Source organism: Mycteria americana, chromosome 8 (assembly GCF_035582795.1).
Source record: "Mycteria americana isolate JAX WOST 10 ecotype Jacksonville Zoo and Gardens chromosome 8, USCA_MyAme_1.0, whole genome shotgun sequence".
Taxonomy (NCBI): domain Eukaryota; kingdom Metazoa; phylum Chordata; class Aves; order Ciconiiformes; family Ciconiidae; genus Mycteria; species Mycteria americana.
Window position 1 is genome coordinate 44409451 of NC_134372.1, and position 24875 is coordinate 44434325.

Consider the following 24875-nt stretch of genomic DNA (forward strand, 5'->3'; position numbering starts at 1 on the left):
GTGGCTCTTGGATTCTTACTTTGTTGCTATTCTAGTGAAAGATCTGGACTCACAGAAGCTGATGAAAGAAAGAAAAGCTTCAGTGCTTCTGCACTCAGATATCAGCTTCTCAACCTAATCTCTAGGACAATTCTCTATTTATTTATTTATTTATTTAAAGATTACAAGCATCACCAAATCCTATTTAAGAGCTTGCCTGAAGTAGATTTTGTCATCACAAATGGAAGAAGGATCAAGGATGCAGAGTTCCCAGTTAGGGAACTTCACTATAAAGTACTCTTCAAAAGTATTCTGAAGAGTACCAATAAAAAGACTGCACCACTTCCAACCACTCAAGTATTTAATTCAAATAATGCATCATTTACTTGTTTTTTAAGAAAGCAGACAGCATGTCAAAAGATGCAGAAACAATTGCTTCGGTTTTTCTTGGAATTTTCACTGAAAACATTTGTGGTTAACTTTTACCAATTTAACTGGGTCCATCCAGGTGTTGCAAAGTAAGTAGAATTATTCTATCTAATTAATCTTTCAAAATAGATCACAAAATACAGCTTTCTTCCAAAAGCAGGTGCATATACTAATTTCAAGATTGAATGGCAACAATGGTTCTTACAACAAACCGTAGAATTCATTGTAGAATAGGATTGGCACCCTTTCTTCAAAAGGTTTCAAGACACTTAGTATATTTGGCTCAATAATTTTTTTTTTTTTAAATAGTCTTTTGTTGCTAGGCAGAACAGAAAAGTCATTTAAAAATAAGGTGAATCCAGCAGACACCCTGAGAAGCAGCTCCATCACTGCACAAATCAACATGTTTTAATATCAAGTCTTCTGAATTCAGAGACTTGTTGAGGACTTTCTGCAGTTTGATAGCAAATAAACAGCTCCTGTAGGCTAACGAGGCAACTTGGTTAACACAATACTAGTTGACTTGCCTAACAGAAAGGCAAGTTACGCTTTCTTTCACTTCAATATGAGTTTTCCTTCAACAGCAATAGTCATAACTTGACTCCACCTTTGTACCAGAGTATGTGAAAGAACGATTTAGCTTGTATTTTTGGCAGCACTCCTCTTCGAAAATCACTCAGCACACATTGATTGTACTCAACAAAAATCAAGGCAATGCTTTGTAAATCCCTGGAAATGTTCCATTCTGAATTTCTAAAGCCGCTTGCTTTGGGTATGATGAACAAATTGTCTTACAACAGTCTACACTGTACGTATGGTTGGCAGGAAGGATTTCTAATCTTCTCAGTGGAAGCTTCATCATTTTGGTTCCAATAAAATACTAGAACTCCAATTATTACTTGATAGGCAATTTCCAATTTCAAGCCACATCTGTTGAAAACTTATTTTTGCTAATTCATTTAAGTAGTGTTATCATATCACAACATTACAAAGAGTGATGGAAAGTCATTCAGTGTTTTGGAAGAAAAAAAAAAGAGATTAAAGGAAAGCTGCTAAACGCAAAGAAATAAACGCATCTCAACACAACGTAGGGAATATACTAGCCTTGAATACATAATACTCCACACACACAGATTCCTCATTACTTAACAATCATAACAAAACTACACCAGAACAAAGACTTGCCATAATAGTTTTCTTTTAGAGGTCAAAAATTAAGTTCTGAGTGATGATTTATTATATTTACTTTTTTCCACATTGTTTGCCTTGCTGGGAATGAGCATGTATTAGGTCCGTTTATTTTTTCAGCATTTCACAAACCACAGGCTGAGCATTGGTGATATGAAAGAAGTATCGTGTCAACTTTCACCCGAGTGTCCCTACTGAGATGCAGCTGTCCAACTACAGTACAGCTCACTTCTCTGAGTTTTTGTGAGCATTAATTAGCCTCCGTCGCATCGCCTGGTTCCTGGCCCTGTTTTCTTCATACTGGAAGACAGATAAGGAAATTAATAGATCAGCTGTTATGATTAAACAGATAAGTCAAATTTAAAACTGTAGAGAGCGTTTATTACTCAGGAACAGAAACAATACCTTTCACTGATGCATTAGAAATGCAGTTCTTGTTAATATCTATATATTGGTTCATTTTTACTTTGAAATTAACATTTATTTGATTAAAATACATGTTTCTAAGTTTGAGGTTATTAAGCTAAAGACTATTAGACCATTCTAATAAAGAAGATTCAGTTAATCTTATGGAGGAACTTAATTATACAGCCATCTTATGTACGACAGCTACACTTCACACATGAACTAGGAGGAAAAAAAAGGTGCATTGGTGCTATTCTAGAGCACAGGTCAGGCTCTTTTCCTTTTAAAAGATACTGATTAATGTAAGTGTGTCTGCCTTCTGAAACATGAATTTGTCATCACAGACTTGGTCTATTTTTGATCCTGGTCATTAATTATATGCACAGATAAAGTAGTGTATCAAGATGAAAGGAACAAAGGCAAATTTGGGTTGAATGAGGGTAGGGTGTTTGGGGTTTTTTTTATGGTTTAAAAAAGAAATGCAACAGAGACGGGACTCCAGTGTAAAAGGGAATCAAGCAAGCCTTCACAGTTTAGACACATGCATAAGACCACCATGCTTTCAAGTATGGCCCTGCACTAGCAAAAGCCTGAAGAGCCTAACTTTCTTTCATTGCAGCCAAAAAGGAAACCTTTTCAAGGCTAAAAAAAATGAAAAATTAAAAATCAATGCATTATTCAGTATATATTTCATGAGAAGCAAATTGTTCTTGGCCTTAAGTTAGAGCATATATTTGTTCAATTTTTTAATAATTGGTATCAAGAATAAAACCCAAGTAACCCACAAATACTCAATTCTCTATAGTGTGTAATAAACTACTAAGTAGATTGATTTTGGAAAGGATTTGCAGTTTTTCACTCATTATACTGATTGGTTTATAACTGAAATAATGGCCCGAAACATTACTTAACATTTACAGAATGCTTAATTTTTTCCCATGCCAATATTTAATTTTTCAATAACCCATCCATGTTTTTACGTAGAATGAGAACAATGGATCTTTAAAAGCTACATCTGTACCTGTTCTATACTCGTGAACAGCCTTTCAGGAGCTTCCTAGTAATGGCATATCAATGTAGCCATATTTTAAGAAGACAGACAAATATAGCCATCAAGAACTCCTTTTGTAAAGGCTTGTAATGTAAATGTAAAGGCTTCAATGGAACAAAGAAAAAGAAGATTACATAGAAAGAAACTTTACTTCATTATTTTCCAGATCTGTGCTACAGTTTTTACAGAGGAAAAAAAAAATTGGTATTTGACACAAGCAGATGAAATTAATTCCCATAGACTGACAGAGGGAAAAGAGGGGGCCCAAACTGTTCTGGCTATCATGCACTTGAAGTCTCCTTTTTTAGACACAATTGTGAAAATTATGTCAAAATTAGTAAGTACAATTTCAAGTTAAAAGGTGTGTGAAAAGTTCATTTATGTGTTCTGTCATGTACGCATGACAACCACAAATATAAAGGCCAGCTGATACTCCTCTGAAAATGTGCCCATTAGCTATTTAATCTACTTAAACTCTTAGTCTTCCATTCCTTCGTATCTGCAGATGTAGTATGGCAATGAGTAGGTAGCAGCAATATTTTCATTTAGTGCCTAACTCAGCAACTCATCAAGTGGTTCCAGTCAGCATAACTGACTTCAGTAATAAGTGTTACTCATGCAAAAGTGACCATTACTGCTTTATTTTCTATTCTGTGCAAATACCACTACTAAAAAAAATGAAGAAAAAATCAGAAGCAACCTGTGAGTGTCAGTTCCTATTTGCAGTGTTTGTTTGGTTAAAATGTGTTTGCCTATTTTTGTATATCCAAAAATAGACCATGCCATTTGTTAAAGCCAGATTTTACCTGAGAAATTTATCAAAAAAAGTTTAAATTTGGTCTCAAATGCCCACTCCAGAATGTGCTTACATTTCAAGGCCTATTTATGGATTTGTACTACTTAGTGAAAAGCAACTCTATCCCATGGACTTTTTTTATATTAAGCATTTAACTCATAGTAAATTTGTTTCTTACCTCTTTCTTTAAGCACTTCCGCATCTCACGGTCAATATCATTGCAATGGCCAAAAAATTTCAAAATGTTGTGCTGATAAGTTAGGGAGAGAAAAAAAAAAAATTTACAATTCAAAGGTTTCTTCCTTTGAAGCTCTAAATTTCTTAGAAGTCACTTGCATTTTGCAACATATCCTGGCCTTCTTTTCCTTTTCTCTTTTTGTGAAAAATGATGCCTTCTAACTTTGTTACTGAATAGCTAGAAGTTAGAGCTACTCCTGAACCTCATTTGAACCACCCCCACCTTGCTGAAAGTTGAAGGTACTCACCACGTTGTATCAGCAGACTAAAACAGGATACCTAAGCTGAAGCTATGAAGTTTAAATGTAGAACATATATTTTATTGATCTAGGAATCAGTCTTACAACTTTCACTCACACTAGCTTGAATAATGTACAAAAAATAAATATTCTCAACTCCAGTTTGTGATATAGAAAGATGTAGGGAGATCTACAGGCATCCTGGAGGCAATGTCCTCTGTGCTTTAGTTTTCATTATTTCTTCACGACCTAGAGAGGCAAAGGACTTGATGCTACATCATCCCAACCACATGAAGAATGTGTTGTTGGTCCAAAAGATGCAGGCACTAGGCTTAAATGAAATGTTATAACCAGTAGAAAAAACGGGGGACTAAGTTTCTCCAGATCTTGAGGTTAATAAATAAGACGCATTTACCATCTTTATGACACAGCTCAACTGTGGGCCTTATGCATACTTAAGTGTTACTTAGTTTCTGAAAAACTGCAGGCATTGTCCTCACAAAGGCATTCCCCAGCTAGCCTGATGATATTCACCATAAAATTCTGTCCTCTTAGCGAGGATTTCCTGAAGTGATTTCATATTATCAGCCATCAAATCACTCTCAGAATGCATCCTTCTAAAAGGACTACTTTTTCAGAGTGATGCTTGCTAACATGCCACAGAATCTCCTACCAGAATCTGATAGCAGAGCATCCAAGCAGTTCAAAAGACCTGAAGAAGTGGAGGTTTTAGTGGTATTTACAGCTATACAATCAATAGAGACAATTCAACCAATCTTTTCGAGAACTAATGAATTTAAAAAAGAAAAAAAAAAAGGCCATGAAGAACAAACCAGATGAGAACGCAGTCACTTCCTTATTTCAGAGGGAAACCTATGCACATTTCTGTAGCTGATGAGCAGCTAGATGAATTTATACAAGTAATACAGGAACTCTATTAAGAATTCAAACAGTGGACAAGATTTCAGCCAATAGAACATGACTGAAAGTAGGAGTGGGTTAATAAAGATTATGACAAACACTTAACTATAGCAGTGCTATAATTAGCTTGTTTATACCTCTCTGCTTTATAAAGGGCATCAGATGACACTCTGAAGCAGTTGCATGTGATAAACCGTCACTTTACTGCAAGCTGATCTTGCTTTTACATTTTCATTTTAGCTAATACAGATTTAATTTTGTATTCTATTCCCATACCTGCATGTTACATTTCAAGGTGAGCGCTCACATTTCAAGCTAACTCCACTCTTACTAGTGCATACAGTGAGTTGAATCTACGTTTATTTAGCCAGATTCCTAAACCGTCAACTTTTTGGCTCAGATTATGAGGAAAAAAGAATCAGTTTCTCAAAAATAGTTATTACGCCTATTACAGGGATATGATTGCAAGACAATATGCATTTCTTTCAGCTGCCACCTATAAAAATAAGTCTCTTTAAAGCACACACTTGGCACCAGAGTGGAGCTGTTAAAAAAAAAAACAATAAACAAACAAACAAACCCCCAAAACAATGACATCAAATAGGAATCCCATTAACCTCTCCTCACGAGATGCAAAACTTGATATAATGGGCAGGTTCTAGATTAGGAATAAAGTAAATCAAACTGACTTCCATGAAAATGCACACACAGGACACCCAATTAAAAAATAATGCTTTTCATCCCCCAGGAATATTAACTTAAATTGTAAATGAAGGTTCTTAGGACGTTTTGGCATTATAACAAAACAGCAGATAGTCACTGATGACTGATTAAGATCACTGACTTTTCAGATTTCAGTGACTTCAATTTTAAAAGAATATTTCAGTACATTCCCCTTGAATTTTAAACAAAAAGGCATTGCTTCCTTTCAACTGAGTGTGAAAGAAGCCATCTTCACCATTTCTGTTCTGAGACTGCTAGCACAAATACCCTCTCATAGTTGAGCACAAGACTGACAAGAGTAATTCCTCTTCATGTAAAGGTCAACTTCAAACAAAACCAAGAGAATATAATCCTGTGCATGACTCTATTATTGCTGCTCCTAGTCCCTTCATAAGTAAGACTGGCAACAGATTCCTTTGAATCACTTGCTGCCAAGGAATTCAAGTACACCTTTTAGTTCTAGTTCCCTTTAAACTCAAGGTAGTCTAATAAACTACAGTACACAAAAAGGCTATGATGCTTATATATTAATATTCATTTTTATTAAAAAAAACAAAACAAAACAAAATCAAGCAGTCAACCATTACTTTCAAGTAGTAAATGAATATTTCTGGATTCTCTGGTGAAAGCATAGAAAGCCCAACTATGTATGTACCAAAAAGCAGGACAAATCTGAGTGCGTTTTCTTTCCTGATGGACTTTGTTTTCACAATTGTGAAAAATTAATGACAACATTTTAATTTTATATTGCCTATAGAAGTTTTATCCTCCTCTTAACTGATAGTCATTTTATTTGGCAATCCTTTTGATACCGTAGTAGTTAATATACAAGAAGAGTCTTCTCACTTAATTCTAGCTACCAAACACTTGTAGCTACGTTACAACATTAAAGTTGTTTCCAAAACAAAAGAAAAAAAGAAAGTCTCTACAATCTCTCAAATTACCTAAACCATTTTTAGGCAAATTACAATTCTAGAACTCAGATGAGAAGCATAACTTTTACACTCAATACAACTGTTCGTTTTAAAGCTTGGGGATGTTGTGTACAAGAACTTTGTATCTTAGGTTTAAAAATTCGGACAGTGCATAGGAACAGACAGGCAATGGTATGGAAAGTATCACATATGAGATGGCATCAACAGATTCCAGTGTGCTTACATTTCAAGATATTGTACTACAAGAGCCAACAAAAACCAATTAAATGTTGCTGAACAAACCCAGTACAGTATACTCATTGCAAGTGAATTTTAATATTAAAACTCTGCTCCCTTCACTGTTGTAATTTAGAAATCATAAAGAATTGTGGTACTGCATAAGTTTTCTTGTATGTTAGTTTAGCTACTTTAAAATCTGCAAAAATATTGTTACCCCTCTTTCACACAAAACATTCATCTCACATTTTGTGTATTATCAGCTTTGTTTTTCTTTCTGTAATGATTTTTGCAAAGAAAAATTTAGAATTCTGCTCAAAACAATAAAGCTAACATATGTATTGTCTTAGAATTTATGGATAACTGCATTATGAAAAAAGTATAAACATCACATCTGAACATGGAGGTGAAAATATTGTAGATTGCATGTAATGGTGTAAACCATTGTTTTCACATTCATAGTCAACATTTAAATATATTTTTGCCTCAGTGGAAACTATGAAATTGAACTTTTTATGCACTAATACAGAAATATATCTGTACAGAACATCTATTTAGAGAGAACTGGGAAAATAATTAACAATATTGCAACAATGCTGCAGATATCTTACTGTCATTGCAGGGGCTGACTCTTCTACATCTAGAGGTTTACTACAGAGCAAATTAAAAGAAAGGCTTTTAAACAAGTGAGATGAAGATTTTATCTTCTTGAAGCAATGCAGAGCCTTGAGAAGTCTGAAGACAATTTGGCATTTTACATCCTTGGGTAGGTGCCTATTAAGAAGATGGAAGTCAAACAGTAATTGTCATTTAGCTCTCCAAGCACTGAATGGAAGGCATGCTGCATGTCCAAATCCCTGTCAACACATCTGCTTATAAATAGACTGAAGCATCTGCCCAGTGGACAGCTGGAATATGGACATGCTGTGAGCATACAAAAAGAGGGCATTTGAAGTTGCTTTTATTATTGTTTTTTTGAGGGGCACACAGTACTAAAAGGTGCAGAAATTATTTCAATTCTTAAAATAGGTTCATACTTGCCAAGCTGTAGCACAGGAAATTTTAAGGAATGTTTTATTTCCTAATGAAATCACTGGCAAAATTTTACACACCGTTGTCAGATACCTCTTCAGTGAAAATGTACTAGCTACATTTCATGACTGTTCTGCCTAGAGGAGGTTTTTCTCTCTATGATCATATAATATTCTCACTAATTTATCTGACACTCATTTCCCCAACACACCCACTCTTTTCTCTGCTCAAAACTCCTTACCTCCTTGTGACACTTCTTGAGCAGACTGATAACTAGGTTACATTCTTCAGTGTGCAGATGAGGAGACAGGTCTGGATGCATCTTTAGTTAGGGATAATTTTAGTAGTACAAGGACAAGAATCTGAGAAAACTTCCACCTGCCAACATTAAAATACGAAAGTTAACTACAAGGTTTGAGTTAACCACTTAAGAGATTATCACACAGTATTATTTTAACAAAAAATATTTTAGATCAAAATGCAGCTTAATATGTATAATTTATATTACTCAGTGAAAGTAATTAAAACCAGCACATGTCTGTTCTACACAGCCCAAATGTTAAAAGTTAACTGGAAATTTATATTCTTTGCTATCGTGGACATAAGCATGCATTTGGGATTTTAATTTTCAGGGACTCCCTAGTAGCATTAATCTTCCTTGAACTTCAGACTATCCTTTCACTTTCCTACTTCAGTTTTCTTCTTTCTAGCTTTAAAAAAAGCGAAATATATGTATTTTTCTTTCTACCTTATACAAAGATGGATCAGAATAGGAAGCACAATGGTATTTCATTACAGCACTCTGAGAACCGGCATCTTTTTTAGTTATCTACATGCTTTTTAAAAAAATCCTAATCCAAAGCATTGATGATGCTTTAAAAAACAGTACTTAGTTACTTAATCAAAACAGTAATTATGTTTTTTAAGTATGCCAAATTGGAACGTCCCTCCTGCAACTTCACATTGTTGCCTCTTGCCCTTTCACCATGCTCCTCTGAAAAGCATCTCGATCTGTCTTCTACATGAATCCCCCACTCCTTCAGGTAGTGGAAGACTGCATTTAGGTTTCCTTCGAGTCTTCTCTTTTGAATGCTAAGGCAGCATAGCTCCCTTAACCTTGCCGCATATGCCAGCTCCTCCACCCTCCTGACCCTCTTAGTTTCCCCTTTGCTGGACTCGGTCTTTTATCATCTGTGTTAGACTGTGGGACCCAAAGATGAACACAGTATTTCAGATGTGGCCTCAAGACTGCCAAGAAGAGGGGAATAATAATAACTTCCCTTGACCTGCTAGCTACGCTTCTTCTAATGCAGCCCAGTATGCTGTTAGTCTTTGTTGCCACAAGGGTGCACTGCTAAATCATGTTTTAACTTCATCTCAACTAGGCCCCCCCAGGTCCTCTTCTGCAGGGTTCTGTGGAGCAGGAGCAAAATCCATTCTAGAAATAAATTTTTATATTATTTCCCATTTAAAAAAAAGTATTCCCAGAAGTAATTTTCAAGATCTTTTGCTGAAAAGCATGAAAGCGTCATATGATAATGGCTGAAATAAGATGGCACCTTTGTTGTGGAAGATCACTTCACCAGGGAGGGAAGAAGAAAAGTCCAGTTCATACCAGAACAAATGGGCTCATCTTGACAAAATTCTACTTGTATGACCCATACTGCCACTGAATTAAAGAGATGCCTTTTTTGTTTGATTACTTAGTATTTGGTCATTCCCCCTCTTCCCAAAGGGATCACCTTTCTAGCTGCAATACATCAGGCAAATACCACTACAACTTGTACCAAGTAGCCATCACTATTTTTACGCTCCAGCTAAACAGATAGCTAAGTCAGCAATCAAATTTTGCAAGCATAAAATCCCAATATTCAGCTGCAGTGCTGGCAGCTATAATCTACACTGCTATTCCTAGAATACTAAGTAGTATAGTTGACTTGAAGAGGTACGTACACTAACTTACCCAGTATTTCCCATCATGGGTTCAGCTTAACAAGAGTTACATTCCCACAAGCAAACAAAATCTTAAAAATCCAAACAGATTTTAAAGCCTCTTGAGACCTATGAATATGTTCTACATAGTGTTGCAAGCACATGGAGTAATTTATTTCAAAAATCTCCCCCATACTATCTGGAAGTCTAATATTATACTACATATACTCTTAGCACAGAAGTTGGAAACCATATAAGTTGCTTAAGCATTCTATTCAACAAATTAACAAATGAACCTTTAGAAATATGACAGCAGGAGCACGACTGTAACAGCAAAGTGATTAAGAACCCTGCTGTGTTATTGCCACCAGCTTTTGATTGCATGCCACACAAAGTCAGTATGTTTTAAATTTGTCAGTAGATTTTTTTTTTGCTAGCACTAGAGTTAGCATTCCCTTGAGAGGGTGACCTGCTCAATGACTGCACATTACTTTAACATGTGTGAAGCCAGCTGATTATTAAATCTCTTCATCATTCAGCCTCCGACCGCTCTTCCTAAAACTGTCATCTGAGCTGGCTGTCTCAGAAGGAGAAAGCAAGAGTGATGCTCTTGTGAAACAGGTAGCATGCACATCAGCACAGGCCAGAAAGTCAAAGGGAGCATTTCAAGGGAAGATTCATTCTTTCTAAACTAAGATTAGTAACCACTGCCATTGTTTACAAAATTATTCTCAGATAAAGTGGATAAAGGCTATCAATGCCACAAATAGATAGGTGACAGTGTATTACATCAATTAAAAGCCTTCTAACAACTCAAATGAATTTTCCAATGGCACCTCTTGCAGGACGGATGCTACAAATCAGAGGTCCTAACTATCACACCAGTTCATAGATCAGTACTCCTGAAATTCATTTTCAAATAACATTCAATATTAAAATCTTTCAAGTTCAATTACCAGATATGGTACTTAGCTCATGTAGGCTACGATGGATTAAAGTAATGAAACATCTCATACTGGTCTTGGAAGGCTTAACTGGAGCCTTTAAGTACTTTTGAAGTTCATGACTGAACAGTGTTACCAGTGCTCAATATTATGGTTACATTTAGGAGTGTCAGATTAGACAGTGATCTGTAAATAATCAGAGAAGGCTAAAATACTTCTGCTAGAGAGGAATGATTCTGACAGATAAGAATTTCAAGAGTAACAAAAACATGTATGAAAAAAGGACAAGATGAGGTATTGGTTTCCTTAGTTTCTTTTTAATAACGTTAAATAAAATAAAGATAACAGGTTGCCATCTTACCAGAATTTAAGTCCACATGGACAGAATTTTATATAGGTGGTAGCTCATAAGGAATCTAAATATGAAAAAATACTGGAAAAAAAAATTCACAGAAAAAGATTGGGAATAAGCAAGATAAATTGCTCTGAGAAAACTACTAACAGAAATGCTGGATAAAGAATGTCAAGGTAAACATGCAATTGCAGTAGAAGAAATATTAGCAGTAAAGTAGAACAACAATATTAAGAAAATACAGGAATTGCTTTAGGAGGAAAATGGACTGCAAAATGCTAAGCAAACATTAATATCCGAAGTGACTATTTGGAGAGAAGTATTTAGATGAACTCTTAACATAAAGGCACTGACATATTTCACTGGGTTGCACAAAAATGGTCTGCCCTTTAATGTGTTTTAGATGAGATTTTGAATTCTGCGCAGTTTTTCCTTCCTTGCTAAAAATTACACTACATATGTATCTAAATGATTTCGTTGAAATGCCTTAAGAACTAACTGCAAATTCCTATAAATTATTAGCCTCTGAAGGCAGAGGACATGGATAAAGACGATTGATCTTTCAACTTCTTTAACCAGTTTCTAAACCTATGCTATCCTTCAGGGAAAAAAAAGAATTAAGAAATTGTCCAGTTCCTGTATCACATTCTGTGTAGTTTATCTTGAAGTGGGGAAAATAGAGGATGTTCTAGCTTTATGGTTTCTAACATAAACCAGATTTTTTAAAAAAAATCAAAAGCCTAAACTTAGAAATTCTCTGACAATGATACTGAATTTCCAATGCTAATATTTTTGTTTAGAAAAATAATACTTATAAATCCTTGCATAAGCAATCCTGGACACAAAGAATTTTAAATTGCTAGAAATCTCCTAACAGGAATCAACATGTAAGTTATCAAGAAGTGACATTCATCCCTAATCTAAAAGCCCATCTATATACACATTCAATGCATTAAATATTTAATACTAAATGTGCAAAAGGAACCAACAATTCCTTGCAATTCACAATAAAACTGCAGATATCTAGCAAGTACGCAGAAACTAAAAGGCTGTCCTGAAAAAGCAGGCAAGAACACTGCATACATTTCATTCACACTCCTGTTAGACACCAAAATCCAGGATGAAGTGCTTGTTTCTCTCCTGACCTCCTTATGGGAAATAGCAGCAAAAGGACCTAGCCCTGTAGAGAAAGAAGGGGGTTGGTACATTCCCACTTCTTTCCCAAATGAAGCACGAGATCAGCATGTCAGGAGTCCAGGGAAGTTCCTTCCTTCTTTTCTAGAATCTCCTGTTAAGTATGAACTAACCAGTTCCTTGATGCAGAAGGAAAACTGAATTATGTTGCTGTAGTCTCGCTGATTAGCTTAATGCTTAATATTTCCATGCTTGGGGGACAACAATGAAAGAAAAGGTTTAAATCTAGATAATTGTTTTCCTAAGATGCTTCCTCCATATTTCATTAAAACACGCTAGAGTCTTTCTAAACCAAGTTTTGCTAATTTTTCCATTTTAAAAGTTGCAGACAAAAGTAATTCAATTTTTTCAAGTTTCTAAAGTCAATAGTAAAAACAAACAAAACAAATAATGAATTCACATACTGCTCAGAAAAATTACTTCTTAAAGCAAAAGACAAATCCTTGTTTACAAACCCTGAAGACGAAAAATTGCATCTAAGCATCTACACTGCTAATCATTAGGCTCCTTAACCAGAAATAGAGACCTTGCTTTCTACAGTACTACAAAACACACACATTTGCTGCATACACTCAAATAATACCCACAAGGCGGCAGCATGACCATGCAAACAAGAACATGTACTAACAGAGGGAAGGGCAAACAGATCTGCAAATGCCTATAAAGCTCATTCACCATGTATAACATTTACTTTTGCATTTCATTTCACTGTCTAATTTGAGTAAGACCAGACACTTTGGGTTTAAGTTCTCAGTTACATAGTATTGTTCTGTTTGGCTTTGGAGAAAAACACTTAAAATCCAAACAGCTCTTTGTTTACTCAAATCATGGGTGTTTTCTGTAAGATTATACAAAGTTTTAGCATAAAAAAGGATTCAGCTCCACACCTAACTAGTTGGTGTTACCTGAAGATATCATCCATGTCACTTCAGCAGAACTTCTGCATTCCTAGTATTATCTTTCATACACAATTTATAAATATTTTTATGATAACAGCTTAGAATACTCAGAAGTGAAATGAGAAATCACAGTTGATGAACACCATTTCAAAAAGCCTAGGGAACTCTGAACTAAGGACTCTGTTTCTAGCTTTTAATAACATGGTTAACATCTTCCAGCTCAGGATATTAAAGTATCGTTCTATGCTGCTACCCTTAAGGTTGTGATTAGGCACACTGAGAATGACCCCTAACTTTCCAACGTTTCCAAGACATTTAGCCAGACACCTTCACTTTAATAAACCAAGTTTAGCTAAATCTTATAAAAATTAGTCACAGCCTCTTGAATTTCAGTCTTGAAAACTATGCACTAGTTTTCCGATATTATATATTAGAATGGGGGTAAAATAACTTAAGATACCTATCTATGAAGACTTATAAATAGTAAGGAAATGCAAAAGGGGGGAATTATGTCTACTTTTAGAATGCTTTTATATGTAGATAGCATTTACCTTCCCTGAACCTAAAGAATAATTTAAAAAAACCCCTTTGATAAATAAGATTCATACTGATTTTAACTGTCTTTTTACATGACCACTTTCTGCCAACAATTCAACATCCCTCACATCAGCAGAATGAGTGCTCACCTGCTACTTTTAGTAGGAAGCATCTGATAAAACTACATCATACCTGACTTCATACTTAGTAAAGCAAGTTAAGAAGGTGTTAGTGCTAATGAATAGAGCAAGTTGAACACCAATTGGAATATCAAGTAATTTCTAGTTTTATTTCTGGCTAAAATAAATGATCAAGTAAAGCACAATAAGGCATTTTCACCTCCCAGTAATTATTTAAGGTCGTATTCATAGAACAAACATCAGCATAGTTACGGGACAATTAGTGGAATATTTTTATTATAATCTGCAGCAAGTCACACTGCACAATATAGCATTATAATCACAAAAGATTACTGAAGCAAACTCTATTCCCGCAATCTCCTCTCCTAGACAAGACTATACAGTCAAGAGTGGCAAGGCACAGCGAGTATAAAAGTAAAGCATGCTGAAGATGAAGTGCTGTCGCCAAATTCCTGTTTTGCAAGCTGCCCTTGTACTTCAGCTGCATCCACCAGACCAGGCTTCATTTCATCTCCATTTCATTCATGTCTCAATCAAGCAAAGAAGAACACTATAAACCTAGCACTGCTAGCAGAATTTCCTTGCTTTACTGTAGAACTGCTTTTCCTCTTCTGAGAGAAAGGGATCAAGAGGATCACGCTCTCCTGTTGGAAGACGGGGTCTCATCCCTTTGAGCAGCAAGAGCCCCTGAAGAGAGGGATGTAGCACTTGGCAGACAGTAAATACTGTTGGCATAGAACAGCTTTGCTATCAGGTGAAAGGGGCTGCTGCACCTACACTGTCATCAACAGTTATGGCAGAAGAGGCCCACTTAAATAACCCACACTGCTTTCCGTCTGTAGTTTCTCACTGCTCCCAGGAGCCCTTAAAATAGTGATGGGATACACACAGACACGAGGAAAAGCAAGCTTACGACAGTCACAATGGAGAGCCCCATGTTCCCACTCAGAACAGCCCTGTTAAAAGCGCTCCTTAAGCCCTGAAGGAGCATGCAAGGTGAGCAGAGGGTCCCAGAAGCCAGCCCGAGCTCGGGCAGGGCAGGGCAGGGCAGGGCAGGGCAGGGCACGGCTCCCCCAAAGCCAGGCGGTGGGGTGGGGAGGGCATCTCCCCACACGCCCCTCTTTTCTTTTAGGGATAGAAAGGAGCGACACTGCCCGCTCGGGACTGGCCAAAGCCTCCCCTCTCAGCCATCCTCGCACTTACTCCAGTCCCCAGAGGACGAGCCCAACCAGGCGAGGCAGGCACCGAGCGCGACGCGCCAGCCGCGCAGGGCCGGGAGGAGCCACGGGTGACCCGGGCAGGCCCAACCGGAAGCCGCCTCAGCACACCCAGCAGCCGCGGGAAGAGCCCTCACGGCGCCGACGCCAGCCCGCGACCGGGCGGGAGGCGGGGCGCCTTGTGATTGGGTGGCTCTGGTACCGTGCGGAGTCTGATTGGGCGCTTCGAAAGGCGGCCAGTGGTTGGCGGTTGGCGGGGCGCGCGGCAAGGAAGGCAGGAAGGGCTGGTGTGCGGCTCCGCGGCCGGGCGGGCGGCTGGAGAGGGACTGCTGCCACGTCCTGTGGCGGACAGGTAGGGTCGTCGTGCTCTGCTCGGCTACGCGGTTCTCCTCGCGTCTGTGCCCGCTGTCTGAGGCCCCCTGGACGCTCATCGGACCGGACGGGCAGTAACAGCCCCGGGTGAGGGCCAGCGCCCTATCCCTCTCCAGAAGCTCGCGCTAGGCCTCGGTCAGTGAGGGAAACTTCTGAGGGCTTGGGGAAAAATTATTGTAGAAAGCGTTTTAACTCGCTGTCGTTGGTGTCCGCTGAAATCTGTGGTAGTGCTACGCTGAGGACTGATGCCAATATTCTGCTAGTCGTGCCTAGGTGCAGCTTTGTATGCCTTACAAAGGGAACAAGTCTCCTGAGCCTGCCTGTGCCTTGGTTTTAACTTCTTTAACGTGTCAACTTTTCAGGTGGCTTCATCATGGATGAAATTCTTGCTGAGTATATCCGCAGAACTGTACTAAAAATCCCACGAGATGAAATCAAGACAGTGCTACAGACATGGGGCTTTCTCTCTGAGGCACAGCTGCAAACCGTAAACTTCCATCAGATAAAGGAGAACATTTCTCAAGATGTTGTTCGACTTTGTGAGGTAATCCTTTTCTTCGGGAACTGCCTGTCAGTGACATACAGGACACGTGTTGAAGCACCATCAAAAAAACATTTGTATGAAGCAATGAATTTTCTTTGGCTGTAACACAGCATCAGATAGCAGTTTGTAGTCTGAAAAATGTAAAGCTGAGCTGGTAATACCATCAGTTTTGTCTGATTGATAGGAGTGCAGGGTTGACCCTTACTGCATATGGAAGTACATGTTTTGAGCTCTGAGTTGCACAAGGTAGATAAAATCTCAGTGTGCTAAACTTTTAAGAAATGGATCTATTTTTAAATTGTAAAATAGAGGCATTGTCTGAGATATCTACTCATTATATAGTGCTAATTTAAATCTATTTAGTATGGGTAATGATAGCAGTAGTTTATATCTTTTAGACTTTTCAGATTTTTTTTGAAAAATTTCCTTGGCCAGAACTACTTCTGTTCTGCGTACTGTAAGCAAAAAAAGTTTTCTAATCTCCTCCTTACGTACTCTGATTTTTGGTGTACTAGGAGTCTTTATATATAGCATCATAACCCAGATAGATACAGTTATTACTATCTCTTAAATTCTGTAGCTTTTTGTATCATTCCCTTTCAATTTCATACTCAAAGATTAATTACATGGGGTGTAGATCAAACTGCAGGCAACAAACTTATTCTTGTAAGATTGCAAATGTCATATTTTAAAATAGTATTTGTTTCTGAAACATTCTTACCTGTAACAAGTAGTGTCATACAGTTTCTTAAAAAATCTTTTAATGCTGTAAAGGTTACACAAGGAGGAACCAAGCATGTTAAAATTCCTGACTGAAATACCAGTCACTGTTGCGTAATGTCATGAATACCCATTAATTTTACTTTCTGATTGCTTGTACATCATACTGTAAGGACAATGTTCTTCTTGCTGCCTCTGTAGAAACACTTAAACCTTGCTGAAATAGCTTTTGTTATTGATTTCTCAAAACCGTATCATGTGTGCATTGGGACCAGGTGTGGTGTCTCTGAAGAGAGCGTACATGCTCTGGACTTCAGTGCAATGTAATTTAAACTACCAATACTGATATTTTTCACTTACTAAACAGTGTGGTAGAGCGTTCTGGACCTGCAGTTCACCATGCACTGTTATTCTTCTTTCCAGGAAAATTCTGCAGACATAAAGCAAGCAGCTGTCCTAGACATAATTTGTAAGTAAAAAATGAATAAAAATAACATCTTTTTTTTTTTTATTAACTTTTAATGCCCTTAATTGCACAGCAATTGCCCTAGTGAGGTACAGATGCATTTGGTGTAAACAGATTACATTTTATATTATTAATCTTACTGGATCTGACCTTTTTTAAAAAGAATTTCAAAAGCTCAAAATCAACAAAAGCATGTTTGCTTCTTCTGAGGGCTAAAGAGATGTAGACTGTGGTAAGCCACATCCAGCATACAGTTATAAATGTAGAGAGATATGTTTGTCTCCAGTATGCACCGAACCCTAAAATCAGTAGTATTGTGCTCCAATAGGGAGTGACATAGGCAAAATTATCAGCAAATACTCCAGGTGGAACTCTTAACTCCAATATTAATTCACAACTTGCTTATATAATAGTTTAAATCTCAAGGTTTCTTTTAACAGTCTACACTTCTTAGTTTGAGTTCAGACTGAGTTTCGGTCATTTTAGGTAAAATCCTTTAAACATTGAACCTCAGAGATAGCCTATATTATTTCCTTAATTGAATTTAAAAAGATCTTCCCATCTCTTTTAATAAAAAACTATTTTGCTTTTAGGTTTACTATGAGTGGTAGTTTAAGAATGTTGAATAAATTATACTGCATTATCAGAAGTAATCTTTTTTAAATAACCTGGTCATAAAAGTATTGTAAAATTATTTGTCCCTTTAATTACCATTTGATAATACACTGTGTTATTGAGCAATTCCTATTTTTCTTAGACAACCACATCTACTCAGACAAAAGAGTGTGGAGTGTTTACCAGATGAGCAAAACAGGTAAAATGCCTTTCCTTGCTGTAATCTCGCAGTTCTTGGCAACTTACTGCAGTGCTGCCTCATATCATACATTTTAAACACAAATACAGTGTGTTCTGTTGAGATATCTTTAATGTTTTTAGAATATATTTGATTAAATTCTCAAGCAATTATTAGAAATTAGTAACTACTAATTAAATATTAACCTTTTCTTTATCTAGCAATAATGAGGCTCAAATTTAATATACAGCTTTTTGTGTAAGGCTATGCAACTTCAGCTTTTTCTGCTTAATTTTGTTTCAGCAAAACTGTAAAAACATCTCTGAACTAGTTCTTTTAAACACAATTCTAGTTTCTTGTTTTTTCTTGTGTAACAGGGGAAGAAACAGAATTTTTTGACTTAACAGACTTCAAAAAAAAATTTAAAAGACGACTTCGGTCAGCCCTGAAAAATGTAAGAAGAAATCCATTCTAAATTGGTTACACAGTTCTGGTGTCGATAGATTGTTTTCATAACTTTAGTGAGGTATTTTTTTTTCTTACAGTCTGTGTCAAAAATTAAATGGAATTATTCATTTGGGATGGTAGGAACTGCATGTGAAACAGGGAAAATGTATTGCATACCTGTTCTAGCAACTTTAGAATTATGCTGGAGTGAAATAAAATGTAAGTTTGCCTTAAAATATGACAGGCCTCAAGAAAGGTAGTATGTTTATGTTTTCTATCAACTCTTTGCCCTATTTGAGTGTACTTGTTGCCTAGGTAAGTTGATATTGCTTTGTCCTGTTACCCAGTAACAATACACAAACAACAAAAATCAGATCAAACAGAGTATAAAGGGAATTTGAAGTAGCCAGTAAGCAGGACAAGGAAGTTCAGTTATTAGGACTTAGATTAGTACCAAAATTGTATCCATTTCCTTTTAGTTCTGGTTTTGAAATGATATTTTGTGATGGCTGTGAGAACTTGGCCCTGGTATTTCATTACATTATAATGACTGAAAGACCACTATCAATAGCAAGAAGCAGTTTCTAGACTATAGAAATGAGCATGGTGGTAAAAAAAAAAAACAAAACAAAAAAACCAAACAAAAAAATGGAAAAGAGGTACTATCATCTCACTCTTTTACTAAGCTATTTGCAGAAGCCTTTTCTTGCTTTAGCAGCCAGCTTCATTTAAGCAAGGTAATAGAAAATGCCTCTGGCTAGTTAGTTGTGTCACTTCTTGATGCACAAAGGATTCCCGCTGACAACAATAGAGGGCAACAAATACCAATCAGACTAACAGATAATCAGCTGCAGTTCATATAACTATTATAATAAAGTTTTGCAATATTTTCGTTTAAAAAAAAAAATATCCACAAAAGCTTTGAGAAGTGATGTTGGTCCAGCAATTTAAACCATTTATGGCCTAGTTGGACTAAAAGCTTGACTGCATGTGCCTCAGTCAAAGGGAGGGGTTTTCTCTTTAAAGGAAGTTTTCCCACTCTTAAGTCACCCAGACTGAGTCAAGGTAAAAAGAAGTAACCAAGGAGCAAATCTACAAACAGGAAAGGGAATCTTCTTCAAACTTCTGATTGTGTATTCTTGAGCAGTGATAAATACCATATTCAGGTATAAAAATCACAAGTTGATCAAAAGTTTAGTCTCTCAGAAATTGGACACATTGGAAATACTGCCTGTAGCCCTCCATTTAAATAGACACCTTTTTGTTGTATTGTTATTTTTCCAAAAGAGAGAATCAAGGCTTTTGAAATAAGCTATTTTTATTTTCACCCTTCAGAAGAAAATGTACATCAAAAAGAACAAAAGTCATATTAGAGTTTGAAAGGTGATTCTTTTTTTTTTTTCCAGTTTGTAAGGTTATTGTTTTTCTGTGGAAATTTGATTTAAATACAGTCCTGACCACGCTAGTGGGATTTGTTTCTTATTCAAGCAGTGGTGTACTAAATTGTTTGGGTTTGGTGAACACGGGCTTAAGAGATAATAAAATCTTTCTGGGTGCCTGAATGTGCTGATAAATCAAAGCTTTTCTTTTTCTACTAGGTCACCATCAACTTTAGAGAGTATGAGGATAATTCAATCTGGATTAGAATTGCCTGGGGAACACCATATAAAAAACCAAACCAGTACAAATCCAGCTATGTTGTATACCATTCACAGACTCCCTATGTCTTCATTTCTGCCTCAGTGCTTAAGAGCACCTTGCCTCTGCTGTGTCAGGTACAGAATAAAACTGTGTAGACCCTGACTTCACCACAGTCATGTAGAGCTATAATTGTGTTAGTTTTTAAGAGGACGGGTGGGTTTGTCACTTAACGTAGTTTACTAATTTACATAGTCGGTTTTTTCCCTTAGCTCATGATAAAAATGGGGCAAAAACCAATCTTTGTGACCTTTGGAATGGTGCATTGTGAATAAATTCAGTTTATTGGGATTTTTGCTGACCTTGAATTGTTCTAATTTCTTAACCAAGAGTTAGGCAGTATTCAGTTCGATTGTCTCATAGAAGTTGAAGAATATTACACCAACATAGTTAACTTCAAGAACTAAATGTATGAGCTCATCAGGGAATGCTATTAATTAGTTTTAAAAGACATTTTCTGTCAACTCGTGGTGATCAGCGTTGGTAGTCTTTCATTTTTTTTTCTCTATTTAGCAGACTTCTGTACTAGTAATTATTTTTATTAATCTGTTTTTTTTATTTTTCAGCTGATAAGGCGATAGGGTTTATCTGGTAAATCCTGTGAATGCTTCTAAATATTAACCTGAGCTTAATAACAGCCTATTCAACATTTTCTCAGACATGAGAATCCTGCTAGTTAAAGGGCAGTTGCTTACCTTGAAACAAAAACATAGCAATGTCAAGAAATACTATATTTTTTCCGTATTATAAAGACAGTGATGATTAAGACTGATGTTAAAACAATTTCAATTTTTATTTAAAGGCCCTGGTTGTTGCTTCCAATTACCGTGACATCCGTGAAATGGAGCTTCGAAGTCATTCTTTAAACTCCCTTAAAGATATTGTGTTTAAGAGGTATAGCCAGGTGAGCCACTTCACAAGTGCATCCTAAGATAAGTCTTGCTTTTTGTTTCAGGCCTAGTTCTCACCCCCTAGCAGGGGGGAAAATTCACCTCTTCCAAGAGACCATCAAGTTAAAATAATCTTGAGCTACTGAGGTGGACAGCCTTTCATTAAGGTAACATTACAATGGGGATGTAATTACTTGGTATCCCACCTACTCTTTATTATTGTTATTCCTGATGGTTAAACTCAGTCTAAAAATTGTATGAACAATTCAGTCCTAGGATTCTTTAGCATCATTTCACTAGGCTTCTTAGAGCAATGACTTGAAGGCTATTAGAATGGGCACTTCCTCTGCTCATCCATGTAAAACTTGTAAATAGGGAAATGTTCACAAATATCATAGGATGGGCATTCTTTTCTCAAAATAAAGCTGGGCTTTCTGACTTCTAGTAATTGTCAAAAATTGGAAGAATAGTCACTTTCAGGACAAGAAGTAAAAAGAAATCTGGAAAGTTCTTTTCAGCTACAGCCTCTAAAAGTGGAAGTGTACTAAAATCTTTTTTTTTTCTCTTTCTCTCTCCATTTAGAACTTCCAAACTTACTATCCGAGACCTCTACAAGAAAGGAATGTAGCACCAGAAAGTGGTATGTATATTTTAAATTAAATGGCAGTTTGAATGTCATTACTGCTGGCTTCTGAAATGAGATTCATAATAGGAAATGTACATATGTTATATTCACATTCTATTATCCATCCCTGGTGGGGTGCCGTAATACCAGCTGTCACTGGGAGAGGTGTAAGTATTTCCCCATGACTGTCATTGGACACAGTTAAGAAACCAAAAATACCCAAAGCCCAGTATCTCCTCTCATATCAGCTGGGGTTTTTCTCTTGGTAAGAAATGAAAATATAAATGATGGAGACAACTAGCTTATGAAAAAAAGATCATGATGAATTCTTTATTATTTTCAGATTTTCACTGGAGTAATCACCTGATCAGAAAAACAGTATTGTATCAGCTGACAAAGTTGTCTTTCTGTTTTTCTCTTCTCTTCCCTACTCTTTTTCCCCTACAGCAGATTTAAGGATAGTTCAAGAAAACAGACATGAGAAAGAAAGAATAGAGAGAGTGAATCGGAAGGTTTTTGGTGATGGTCCCCAACCAAAACTTGAATTTGCACAATATAAGGTAGTAAAAGCAACAAATTTTGTTTTGGCTTTTTTTTTAATAATTTTAATGTAGTGGTAGCTGCATTAAATTGCAAATAGAAATATTAGATTTTTAAAAAAAAACTTTAGGGAGGACATTTTAAAATTAGTTAAAAGTATCTTTAAGAGACAGATTTGCATTGAGATTCGGTCAGACTACCAGATCATGTGGCAGTCTTTCAGCCTTATGAACTAAGCATTTTGACTTGTTTTTGTAATAAAGGTAGACTTCTACCAGCAGTGTGGTGAAGCATGAGAAATTAGGGTTACTTGAGGTACATACAAAGCGCACACTAGATATGACACTATAATTTAACTTCTTGGATGATGCACAGATTTTATCTGATGGACAGATATATTGGAAATTCTAAGAGATACTTTATGTTTTACAATGTTACTGAACAAGCTGCCTCTTACAGCAGAAAACTGTTTACCACATGGTGGCACCCTCTGATTTTATTAAAATATCCCTCCAGCTGGAATCATGTTAACATTACAAATAATAGACAAATAAGACACAGTCTTATTGCATATTACACTTTTAATGCAATGTTTATATAATAGACATAAAATATATTCATTGCTTATACTTCCTGGTTAAATTTTGTGTTAACAGCTTGAGACGATGTTTAAAAGTGATCCTAAAATGGGTGTTTTGGATAAAAAAGAACCATTCAGATGTCTGGTGAAGTTTTCTAGTCCACATCTCTTAGAATCGCTGAAATCCTTGGCACCAGCAGGTAAATGTTCCAACTCTATAAAATGGAGGAAAAATCCACAGTTAAATATTTTTGTCATCATACATTCTGCTTTTATCTTGCACAAGGGAGAACTTTGATAGTTTGTTTAGAAATACATAGAAATTCAGTAGAATAAAAATGTTAGCACTATAAAAACTTATGTCTAGATACATACCAGTTTGTTCTTAGAATTACTAGTTTGTATATAGCTACTCAAGCTGTGTTTTTAGTTTTACAACAGTTATGAAAGGCAAATATTGGTTGAGTTAAGCTATAATTACCTGTCTCTCTCTCCAGGTATGGCTGATGCACCACTTTCACCACTACTTACATGTATACCACAAAAAGCTAGGAATTATTTTAAAATTAGAGAGAAAAAAGGTATCTTTCCAGGAAGTTTTGTAAGCCCTTAATTTAAAACCGATTCATAGAGAAATATACAACTCATTATTACTGGTATTAATCTAAATCATCATAAACTTTGAAACAGATTTTTTTAAAAAATAACTCATTCTTTGGTAATACCTTAAAGTTTTTTCCAAACTATGGCTTCTTTGAATTCTTTTTCCACATTTGTCTTTAACAGAAGAGCTAGCCCTTTCCTTAAATGATAAAAAAGTTAGTTGCAAAGTTTAAATGGAGATCGTGGTTATCTTAAATTTAAAAGTGATGACTGCTCTTAACTGTATTTTTAGTAGTATTTGTGATGTTAAAGCTAGCTAAAGCTTAATAAAGAGACAATTAGACAGCTGTAGCTATTTGGTTTACTACCATAGCTGCAGATGGCTAAGGTGTTCTAGGTGGCCTTCTTATTTTGGCTCCAGTTCAGCAGCATAACAGAATACATGCCCCGTTTTGAACACGTGAACAGTCCCATTCAAATAAGGGGAACTATTTTGAATGGAACGGGTAGTCTGTAGGTCAGACATGTTTTTATCTTAGTAGATGAAGATTATATTCAAAGACCATTATAGGGCATGGGGAAGAAGGGACTCTTGGAACATAGGTGTCAGTAAGAAGTTTCCATCCAGCTTTAAATGGATATTAATTCAGATCCAGAGTTTTTACTCACCAAGGGCAACAGCCAATAACAAATAATTAAATTAAAAAAAAAAAAAATCTGTCTTGGTATTAATGTTTTACAAAATTTTATCTTGGAGGAATACAATGAAAGAGACAATAATTCTCCTTTGAGGAGGTCCCTGTCTTAGAATATTTCAGTTAAGATTTGATCCTTCTGCAGTCCTTGCACGTTATGACTTTTTTGTGCCTGCGAACGTAAAGATTGCAGAGTCAAGATGGCAACGTCCACTAATGCAAACAACAGCTTTGCCTTGGGGTTCTTTAGAGCTGGTAAATTGTAATTGGTAATTATAGAGATATTGTTATGTAACTTGCTGCATCACTTTTAATTTGAGATTGATTTGATCTAAGGGTTCAGTTCTACTGTTCAAGTGTTCCTTTTTTAATTCTGTTATCTGGAAATTTTGTGCATGTGCTTTGCATATATGGAATTTCTGATTCACTTCAGGTGTGTCAAGGTGCAGAGATAGTCTTTGTGGCTTCATGGCACAGTGTAAATATTTTAAGAGGTGGTATGGGAATGTGTTTTTCAAACTGTAAATAAATGTGTA

General features: G+C 36.2%; 2 protein-coding genes across 4 annotated transcripts; one reads left to right on the forward strand and one right to left on the reverse strand.

Annotated features, from left to right (window-relative positions):
• Nucleotides 1-1634: 1634 nt before the first annotated feature.
• On the reverse strand, nt 1635-15503 carry CMC2 (C-X9-C motif containing 2). Its single transcript, XM_075510877.1, has 4 exons — nt 15353-15503; nt 8393-8529; nt 4027-4098; nt 1635-1896 (listed from the first exon to the last, which is right to left on the reverse strand). Exons 2-4 carry the CDS (start codon nt 8471-8473, stop codon nt 1822-1824), a joined length of 228 nt encoding a protein of 75 aa, XP_075366992.1. The 5' UTR covers nt 8474-8529; nt 15353-15503; the 3' UTR covers nt 1635-1821.
• Nucleotides 15504-15600: 97 nt separating this feature from the next.
• Nucleotides 15601-23735, forward strand: CENPN (centromere protein N). 3 transcript variants are annotated; one of them, XM_075510880.1, is made up of 11 exons: nt 15601-15718; nt 16101-16282; nt 17426-17471; nt 18226-18282; nt 18639-18715; nt 20307-20483; nt 21209-21310; nt 21879-21936; nt 22372-22481; nt 23118-23241; nt 23539-23735. In XM_075510880.1, exons 2-11 carry the CDS (start codon nt 16112-16114, stop codon nt 23652-23654), a joined length of 1038 nt encoding a protein of 345 aa, XP_075366995.1. In that variant the 5' UTR covers nt 15601-15718; nt 16101-16111; the 3' UTR covers nt 23655-23735. The 3 variants fall into 3 exon arrangements, with proteins under 3 accessions (XP_075366995.1, XP_075366993.1, XP_075366994.1); XM_075510878.1 differs by having other exon boundaries at nt 15602-15718; nt 22369-22481; XM_075510879.1 differs by lacking the exon at nt 15601-15718 and adding an exon at nt 15731-15873 and having other exon boundaries at nt 22369-22481.
• Nucleotides 23736-24875: the final 1140 nt, after the last annotated feature.

Bases quoted from the DNA above. Each gene is read 5' to 3' on its own strand.
- CENPN (XM_075510878.1), top strand. From the start codon at position 16,112: ATGGATGAAATTCTTGCTGAGTATATCCGCAGAACTGTACTAAAAATC. The intron at 20,484-21,208 runs GTACAGAATAAA...TTTTATTTAAAG, and splicing joins CCTTGCCTCTGCTGTGTCAG to GCCCTGGTTGTTGCTTCCAA. The intron at 22,482-23,117 runs GTAGTAAAAGCA...TTGTGTTAACAG, and splicing joins TTGAATTTGCACAATATAAG to CTTGAGACGATGTTTAAAAG.
- CMC2 (XM_075510877.1), bottom strand. From the start codon at position 8,473: ATGCATCCAGACCTGTCTCCTCATCTGCACACTGAAGAATGTAACCTA. The intron at 4,099-8,392 runs GTAAGGAGTTTT...CTAACTTATCAG, and splicing joins TCAAGAAGTGTCACAAGGAG to CACAACATTTTGAAATTTTT. The intron at 1,897-4,026 runs GTAAGAAACAAA...TCTGTCTTCCAG, and splicing joins GGAAGTGCTTAAAGAAAGAG to TATGAAGAAAACAGGGCCAG.